Source organism: Mytilus californianus, unplaced genomic scaffold, assembly GCF_021869535.1.
Source record: "Mytilus californianus isolate M0D057914Y unplaced genomic scaffold, xbMytCali1.0.p SCAF_3, whole genome shotgun sequence".
NCBI classification, from domain to species: Eukaryota; Metazoa; Mollusca; class Bivalvia; order Mytilida; family Mytilidae; genus Mytilus; species Mytilus californianus.
The window spans coordinates 50,236,398-50,246,066 of record NW_026262679.1 but is presented as its reverse complement, the minus strand read 5'-3'; the positions used below and the strand labels follow the sequence as shown (position 1 = coordinate 50,246,066).

At 31.7% G+C, this 9,669-nt stretch overlaps 1 protein-coding gene across 1 annotated transcript; it reads left to right on the top strand.

The window, feature by feature from the left end:
• Nucleotides 1–746: 746 nt before the first annotated feature.
• Nucleotides 747–6,500, top strand: LOC127734791 (microfibril-associated glycoprotein 4-like). The gene is made up of 6 exons (XM_052244802.1): nt 747–870; nt 1,645–1,776; nt 2,227–2,357; nt 2,736–2,832; nt 4,576–4,740; nt 6,209–6,500. Exons 1-6 carry the CDS (start codon nt 765–767, stop codon nt 6,454–6,456), a joined length of 879 nt encoding a protein of 292 aa, XP_052100762.1. The 5' UTR covers nt 747–764; the 3' UTR covers nt 6,457–6,500.
• The last annotated feature ends 3,169 nt before the right edge of the window (nt 6,501–9,669 follow it).

The following is a 9,669-nucleotide window of genomic DNA, read 5'->3' as shown; positions in this document are numbered from 1 at the left end:
GTTGTGCGGTTTCAGAGGAGTTGCGATGACAAGAACAGGACTGACGGACAGACGTACGGACGGATGGGTCAAAAACATTATACCCTACGGAACTTTGTTCCGTGGGGAAGTTCCGTGGGGCATAATAAGATTAAGTTTGTAGAAACAAATGCCAACAATTAATAGCATCATACGTTTCAAAACATTAAGATATGAAGATCAAAAATCACAATATCGAATTGGGCGAACTTTAATGTAAATTTATAACGGATCATCTATATATAATGGTACAATGATACATGCTGAAATCTATATGGTCGATTCTACGTACCATATGATCCTCCATGCCTTTTATTTAAAACTAATGCTGTGTTATGGGATTTTGTCCGTTCCAAAACCTTGGTCGCTTTATCGGAGAAATAGTGTTATTTTCTGCCAAATATGTAAAACGAAGCAAAATAGATGTTATCATTGCAAACTAAGATGGGTGTTATTTTATCTTTTTCATGAAATATTTGCAATGACAATCCCTTGTTATTTTTCAAATTATCAGTTACTTAAAAATCACTTTAATAATCAAAGCTCTTATAAAGTGCTTTTTTAACGAAATGTTACTAACATTATGCAGCATTATTCTAAAATGACAGTATGTTTATTAATTTATGTCACGCAAACAGAATATCAGGAAATTTATTTAACTTGCCAAAAATGTAACACCTTGTAAAAATCAATTTACAGTCCATGTATATAAAAGACATTTCAAACAAGGTTATCAAACTTTCGGAATGCACATTTTAGACATCAAGATGATTTTCTATACGGCTATATGGCTGATTTTCTTCACTGGAAACAATTTTGCAGAAACGACATCAGGAAAGGACTGCGCATCTGGTATAATATTCTTTAAATTATATCGCTTTAAATTATTTCTTAAATTGAAAAGAGAACATGCGACAATTACAAGACAATAACTCTTCACCCTGTTAACTGTCTTTTCTCCTATTTTTGACCGTACAAAGTTAAAATGAGGGCTGGAATATTTTTCAGGAAAAAAAAAAACAATGGTACTGATGAGATACCATTTTATCTTACCTCCTATACACTTCTAGGAATATGATTGGTTAAAAGCAACCGCGTGGAGACCGTGTATATTTCATATTAGGTTAGTAGGCGGGGCTTATTTCAATACACGGTTAGTAGTGGTGTTACGTCCCTTTATAAAAACAACACGGTGTTGAGGAAAAATCTGAAAGGTTTCAACAGACGAAGAAATTGATGATAAACGATTGAAATAAATTCATAAAACACATTTAAAGGTAACAAGTTGTTATTGATGGCATTTGTTTTTGTATAGACAAATGGAAGTAGGTTCTAAATACTAAGTATCGAAGACTTAATCACTTTGATAGGTCGCTAGTCTAAATACCACATGTTAAGATAGTCGGTAAGATAAATTCGTTACACGGTGTGCTAGTGACCTAATACGATATATATGGGGTCAGTAAATTCCATTCGGGGATTCGAGCTTCGCTCTCACCCCATATGGAATTTACTGACCCCATATATATCGTATTAGGTCACTAACACACCGTGTAACTAATAATGTGAGAAACTATCGTAATGTTGTTATAATTCACTATTTCCTGAAATCAAATTATTTTCTAGCTGTTACTTTTTCTGGTGAAGCAGCGAATAAAGTCGTTGAGTTGCTCTCTGACAATTGTGCGTGCAAAACAGTAAAAGAAAAACCAAAAGAAATAGTAGACCAAGATGAAGAACCAGAATCCTCTTGCACAGGTATGAAAGCCATTTATTTATATTTTTGCAAAGTAACTGATAAAACATACATGCGTTCCTCTGAAGTGTTTATGTCGGATAAATAAAAATATTTCAGATATACGAATAGTCATCAAAGCCAATGTCTTGAATAGTAGTAACATACTGTTTGACCCGAAGGTTTCAAATATTCGGTTTTGGGTGTTTCTGGTGTAGTTAAAACCTGAGAAACGACTGGGACGCATGAAGTTTATAGAGTTTTTTCATTTTTTTTTTTGTGAACACAAAGTTTGGTAATAACTCTGTTTGTTCTTTGTGTAGTGATATCAAATTACAAGGTATCAAATTACAAGTATCAAATTACAAGTATCAAATTAAATAATTTGGTTCACCATGATAATTTAAGCATCAAGACATATGTGGACAAAAACGTCAATAGTGTTTAAACATATTAATATATATATTTTTCAGTAAAAAGGCCTGTTGATTGTGGTGACCTAGACAAATCAACTTGTAAAAGTGGAATTTACAAAATTTTCCCTGGTAAAACGTCTGGTTTCAAGGTTTTCTGTGAAATGAAGAAACATGGTGGGGGCTGGACTGTGAGTTTGAATGGAATACTAGATAAAAAAAATTAAACAGATATTGTATATAATTAACTAAGAGTCAATGTATCCCCCGAAAGGAATTTTTATTGTTTATATCTGAAAAAAGCTTCATTTTAAATCATGGCTTGTTTTTCATTAACATTGTCATAATTAATTATTATTATTATTATTATTATTATTATTATTATTATTATTATTATTATTAATAACTATAATATTATTATAATTATTATTATTATTATTTGTTTAATATCCCACTAAAGACTTTTTTTATTTAGTAATTGAATGCTATAACATTTTTCATTGTGATGCTAAGATTCAAATGAATTGTACGTCTATCTGAACATGGTTTTTATTTGTTATGATTTTCAGGTTTTTCAACGCAGAATGAACGGAAAGACAAATTTTTATAGAGACTGGGACACTTATAAGAAAGGATTTGGTAACCAGACTGAAGAATATTGGTTGGGTAATGAATACATTTACAGATTCAATATCTTTTTTGTTATTAAAGTCTCACCACTTGTATAACATTATACATTCCAATACACATGCATATAACATAAAACATTGGAATACACATATAAAACATATTGTATATTAAAACTAACAGTAAAGTATCATTAGCTTAAATACTAAAACATATACAAACGCAATACATATATATATAAAGAGTTTTATTTGTAAGTTTCATCAGTTCAACTGCTGTCATATTACTCATAAAAGAAACAAATATAAGAAATTTCCTTTTAGATTCTTCTTCTTAGCTTGATAGACGTATATCTAAAGGTTTAAACTATTAAATTGTTCTTAAGTCATCGCGTGTTTTATCTATACTTTTCTTTACACCAATCAATATGCTTTATATTTGAAAAAATACTAAAATGCTTTTCTACATTGTATTCCTAAATAAAATTCATTCTGCATATTGCACAAAATCATTTTTTCGTGTACTGTTTGTGGCGTTGCATGCAGTATGATTGTCTACTCCAAAAAAAATCAGTATAGAACAGCTTGATTTAATATCAGCGATAAATATGGTGGCATATTTCTCCCATCGAGATAAATCTGAGTTGACATAATTTATCTCGATAAGTCAACATAAATCAGGTATTTTGACGACTTATCAGGATTTTATCTCGACAAGTCATCAAACTTTTTCACAATTTATCTATATAATTGGTCAAGATAATTATACAGTTATCGTGATTTTTTATGCCAATGCCAATTTGTAACATCGACATAAAGAGAAGTCGTGATAGAAGTTTAGTGTATTTAAACAAATAGAACGACTTTGACGCTAATTTCCGAGAAAAACACGAGATATTATCTCAACAATTCACGATATTTTAGTTATTTCGAGTGATAAGATAAAATATCGTGAATTGTTGAGATAATATCTCGAGTTTTTCCCGAAAATTGGCGTCAAAGTCGTTCTATTTGTTTAAAAACATTAAACTTCTATCACGACTATCATTTATGTCGATACTACAAATTGGCATATATTGGCATAATAATAAAACATAATTATTTTGACCAGTTAAAAACATTATCTAGATAAATTGTGAAAAGATTTCATGACTTGTCGGGATAAAATCCGTATAAGTCGTCAAAATAGCTATTTTATGTTGACTTATCGAGATAAATTATGTCAACTCAAATTTATCTCGATGGCAGAAATAGACTTCCGTAGATAAGTGATTTTTTCCTCTTTACAGTTATTATAGGCATCACGGTTTTGTTTGTACTGTTATTTATTTGCTGTATTATAGAGCTAATTATGGCGCGAAATCAAGGCCAGGATTATTGATTTTAGCAATACTAAATTGTATTTCAGCATATGCTAAATGCATACCTCTTGAGTCGGATACCTTTTCATTGGTTGTTTTTGTTATATATATATCGGATGGTTTTTTTGTCATTTAAATTCAAAGATTCTAGACTTTGGGCGATTTAGATCTTAAAATAGCTGATAGAAGGCTGTGTTGCTGTATTACAAGCAAATATCTGAAATGTCCTTTTATTACATGATTTTTTTTATTATGAGTTGTCGTTTTTTTAAATAACATATGGTCACTTAAATTAGAAGTGTCTATATAATTGTCTCTAAATTAACGGAATCACTCAAAGATCTTCAATTAACACCTAATTCTCCAAAAAGAAAAATTAAAATATGTAATAAATAGTTCATATTAATTTTAATTTACACTAGGTAACGACCATCTGCATCAGCTTACCTCTCAAGGAAAATACAAAATGAGGATTGATATGGAAGATTTTGAAAATAACCAAAAGTATGCCTTTTATGAGAAGTTCGGCGTTGGTAGCGAAAGTTCTGGGTATATTCTAGATGTTAGTGGTTATTCTGGCGATGCAGGTAATTAGCTTTACATATTTCTGAACCTTTCAAATTTCGGATTGTATTGTCAACCCATATCTTTGTTTACTTTTCTTCTTTAACTCTCAATTTGATGTGGAAAAAAATGTCTGTTGACGTAATATTATTACATATTTTTGTAGATTTCAAGTTTACAGTTACTTTCAAAATTAAATCTATACTACACGAAAGAATGCCATTTTACACGTATTGGCCATCGTTTCAACAAATTAGACTTTAAGACATGTGTTTTGACGAAAGTAAACTTATTAATAATAAGCTAAAAGCTTGTAGTAGAGTGGTTGTCGTTGGTTCATGTCTGTCATATTTGTTTTTCGTCAATTGTTTTGCTATACACGCATAAGGCCGTTATTTTTCTCGTTTAAATTGTTTCATATTTTTCATGTATAGGGGCCTTTTATAGCCGACTATACGGTATGGCTTTTCTCATTGTTGAAGGCTGTACGATGGCCTATGATTACTTATTACCACTTTATTTTAACTCTGGTAGATAATTGTCTCATTGGCAAACATACCACATCTCCTCATTTTTATATTAAAGCTCTAAGGCATATACATTTTCAACCTAGTAGTCTCAATTCTAATGATACTGGTGTTTCGGTTTGAAATGATTTCTTAAAACCTTGGAGGTAAAAAAGGGAAGAAGATACAAAATATTTTTAAGTTCAGGAGGAGGATTGAGCGCTCATAAACATGTTTAATCCCGCGACATTCTATATGTTCATGTGTCATGAGCTTGTTATCCAGTGGTTGGCGTTGGTTTTTGTCTCCTATAATTGTTTTTCATTTACGCATAACTCAGGCCGTTTGTGTTCTGTTTTGAATTATTCCACATTGCGTCACCCGAAGCCTTTTATAACTAACTACATGTTTGTATATACAGTATAAAATTTACTCATTGTTAAAAGCCGTAAGTTGGCCTGCAGTTGTTCACATCCTTGTCCTATGGGTTTTGGTGGAAAGTTGTTTCATTTGAAATAAAGCCACGCTTGCCTAGTTGTTTCATTGGAAATAATGCCACGACTTCTTAGTTATTTCATTGAAAATAATGCCAAACCTGCCTAGTTGTTTCATTGGACATAATCAGCCATACCTGCTTAGTTGTTACATTGGAAATAATGCTAAGCCTGCTTATTTTTATATTCAAGATGGCAAGGGACGAGGTGCAAATAAAAACAAGTTTCTTTAAGAGGCATTTTATATCAATCCGAAATACTCACTTAACCCATTGAATATTTTAATAACATTAAATTGCTAAAGGATAGACAAAACAGATTCGATATGTCAACGGAAAAAGTAATGAATTGTTCATTTATTGTAACAAAATATTTTTACATACGGATACATAGTTTCATAATTAACAATGCCATCATTGTTATGAATTTAGATATGACGAGAATATGAATTCCCTTTGTAACAAATATTTTATTATTTATATTATAATCAGGAGATTCCATGGCAATGCAGAATGGGCAGAAATTCTCTACAAAAGATAGAGATAACGATAAATGGAGCAGTGCATGTGCAGTGCAGTTCAAGGGAGCTTGGTGGTATAATGCATGTCACAAAAGCAACCTTAATGGTCTCTACCTGAAAGGGAAACATAAATCACATGCTGATGGCGTCGAATGGTACAACTGGAAGGGTCATTACTACTCACTGAAAGAAACAATCATGATGGTTCGCAAAGCCTAGATAGACGGATCTAAATGAGGGTCAATAAATATTGAAATTTCTCATTTTGACTTGACTTTTATATTTACCTAATGTATCTATTAGCATATCTGATTATGCATAGTGTCTCAATATCTTATCTGACGGATTAATTGAGCTATTCTTATCACTTGACGACAGTCCACGTCACTGAGTCGTCTGTTTTTTTGGTGTTTTTTTTTACAAAAATCTCCTTTAAAACTACTTGGCCAATTGGAACCAAACTTTACCACAATCATCATTGGGGTAGTTAGTTTAAAATCTGTGTCCGTAGATCCAGCCTGCCAACAAACATGGCCGACATGGCTAACATAGAGCATAGGAGGTAAAATGTAAGTTTTGTCTATAATACTTAAAACTGCAATAGATTGAGAAAATCTGATATGTGGCAGAAATTTTCAGAATGACGAGATCAACCTATTGTCCATTTACACCAAAACTGTCATACGACTATTTATAGGAGTTATTGTCCTAAAATGACGATTTTTACCATTTTTTAAAATAATGGATAGGGTGTTTCAGTTCATGTCAGAAAACCACTACATTAAAATGAGAAACCCAAAAAGCAAAGAAACATCAATTTTTTGCTGTTCTTCATCTGAAAGTTGAATGTCAATAAATATGTTCTGAACAGATATATCATTTTAAGGAGAGGTATTTACGAAAAGAGAGAAAAGGTAAAATTCCTTCAGGTGCTAGGCGAAGTAGATTATTTCTCAAAACTGATCTTTTTCGCAAATATCTCTCCTGAACATGATACATCTGTTTTATTACACTGAATAATAATAGGAATGGTAGATTTAATTCCGTTATTCTTTGCTACCAAAACGCTTGTGAAAACACATTTGATAAAACGCACAAATGATCATCCTGGCAAGTATCACAGAGGGTAAAAACAGCATTCATTAGCCTTGTGCATATATCCTGGAAGTGTTGAAGTAGAACTGCCTTGAAGAAACAGACCAAAATAATTATTGCAGAAACTGAAGACCGTAGCTTTATAAACTATATAAAATTGTTTTTCTAGTTTCATATCATAAAATTGAACTTGGATACACTCATATTTTTTCTCGAAAAATTCTGAATCCTTGAGTGAAAGTGAATTGTTACATCAAGAAATATGGAAAAGACTTAAAAAGTCTATATAAAATCTTATGTTTACTTTGTTCACCAGCCCAATATCTCAGTACTTCAGTACTGGAATAGCTCAGATTCCATGTCCAATTTGGCTATACAACTAATGTTGGTTTTTTTTTGTATCAGCTCTTCGTCACTTGTATTAGGTTTTGGATTGACAAATATTTAGCCTACATGTTTATAACCCCATTGAAGAGACATTGTGAAGGAAAATTGATACTTTAAAGTTATAAAAACTAAATTTCCTCCAGTTGTTTTTATTTTTTTCAGCCATTCTGAGAACAGGTGTTAGGGGTAATCTTTTCTGTGAAGTTTGACCAATTGTGCAGTGAAATTCGATTGGGCCAAACAAAATTTGGTTATAATTTCCTGACCATTCCTCAGGTTTTCTTTTCAAATTCTTGGACAGAAATCTAACTTCTTCAAAATCTTTTACCAACATATATCATTCTTGATTTTTTTACAACGTGTTTCTAAGTTAGTAGTGGAGAACTTCAAGAAATGAAATTTTGACAGTAGTGCCCTATGGACATTTTTTTCTTTCCATTATTTTCAAATATTAGTATCATTTATTTCCATACAAATCATGGCAAACAAATTTAGATAGCCTTATATTAAATCAAGCAGTGATTGGGGGAAAAAGGGAATCAGTTATCAAATTTCGAGTCAATTTGAACGTGTTTTTGGCATCGTTGTATTCTTTTGTATTTTATATGATTTTTAAAACAAACAAAATTTACGTTTTCAAAAATCTATCACTTGCAACTTCACTTCACTTTCACACTATTTTTCCTTTTCTCGATATTTGACGTTATGCGTGCAAAATGTATACATATATGCTGGACGAACTGGGGGATTTGAGGGATATATTTCATATAAAGAAAAATTCAGAGAACTAGAATTCAGTCAGATCAAATATATAAATTTCAGCCGGTTTTACGGTTAGTTAGCTGGTTTGGTTGAAATACGAAGCATGCTATACTGTGCATTGACTATCAGTCGTGAAACTAAGCTTCTGCAACCGAGACTGTTTTTATGTAAAGAATCTTTGGAGAAACATCTTTAACTGTCTGTCTTGATTTGTACAATCCTGACGACAAAAGTTAATTCTTTTCTGCAATAGAACAAATTATATCCCAATAAATTAATCAATGGTCAATCAATGGAAGACTTACCCGCGTAAATAATTGTTCCTTGTAAAATGGGATATGACAAATTGATCTTAAGGTCAACAATGGCGTTCAAATTGGATCATTTTTACACAGGAAAGTAAAATGTATAATGTCAACTATATATTTAATGTTTAAGTGTCTTATCAGAAAATTGTTATTGATATTATAATATAAGCAAAGGCTTGACCCCCCCAAAAAAATGTTGTGAACAAAGATGAATTATAAATATTTGTAAATGTGTGTAACATATCTTTTTGGGTGGATTAATCCTTTGCTCATATCGATTTTGTCCAAAACCCATGTGCGAAATTGCCAATTTTATAGGTCAAATGTGTCAATTTCGACATGTTTATGACGTCGTCGAGACTTCACAAGTGACGTGTCCAGATTAAATAAACATGTTCATTTATCAATAAAATAAGCATGTTTTTGAAGGGCTTGTATAATTTTACTTTTTTTGCATTTTCAGGGGCCAAATAATGGCTCATATCATACTTAATTTGTACTCGCTACAGAACAGGAGAAAAGATCGGCGAACTTCGCTTTATTGCTGTTTATAAAGTTCGCACAATTTTTTCTATATTTTTCGACATGTACGTCGTACAAGATATATCATATTTATTTATTTGCTTAGGAACCAAAGTGGCCGAGTGGTTAAAGTATCACTAGCCTGTCAACACTCAGGTCAGTAGCCGTTGCGTTTGACTTTAATCTTAATTGACTAGGTTTGTCAGTTTTCGGTGATTCTCTCCAGGCACTCCGGCTTCCTCCACCATTAAGAGATATAGCCATTCTTGCTGAAAGTTGCGTTTAACACAATCAATCAATATTTGCTTCTTTGGTCTTGTACGATAACAAAATTGAACGACTTGACATAACGATTTAT

Bases quoted from the DNA above. Each gene is read 5' to 3' on its own strand.
- LOC127734791 (XM_052244802.1), top strand. From the start codon at position 765: ATGCACATTTTAGACATCAAGATGATTTTCTATACGGCTATATGGCTG. The intron at 871-1,644 runs GTATAATATTCT...ATTATTTTCTAG, and splicing joins AGGAAAGGACTGCGCATCTG to CTGTTACTTTTTCTGGTGAA. The intron at 4,741-6,208 runs GTAATTAGCTTT...TATTATAATCAG, and splicing joins TGGTTATTCTGGCGATGCAG to GAGATTCCATGGCAATGCAG.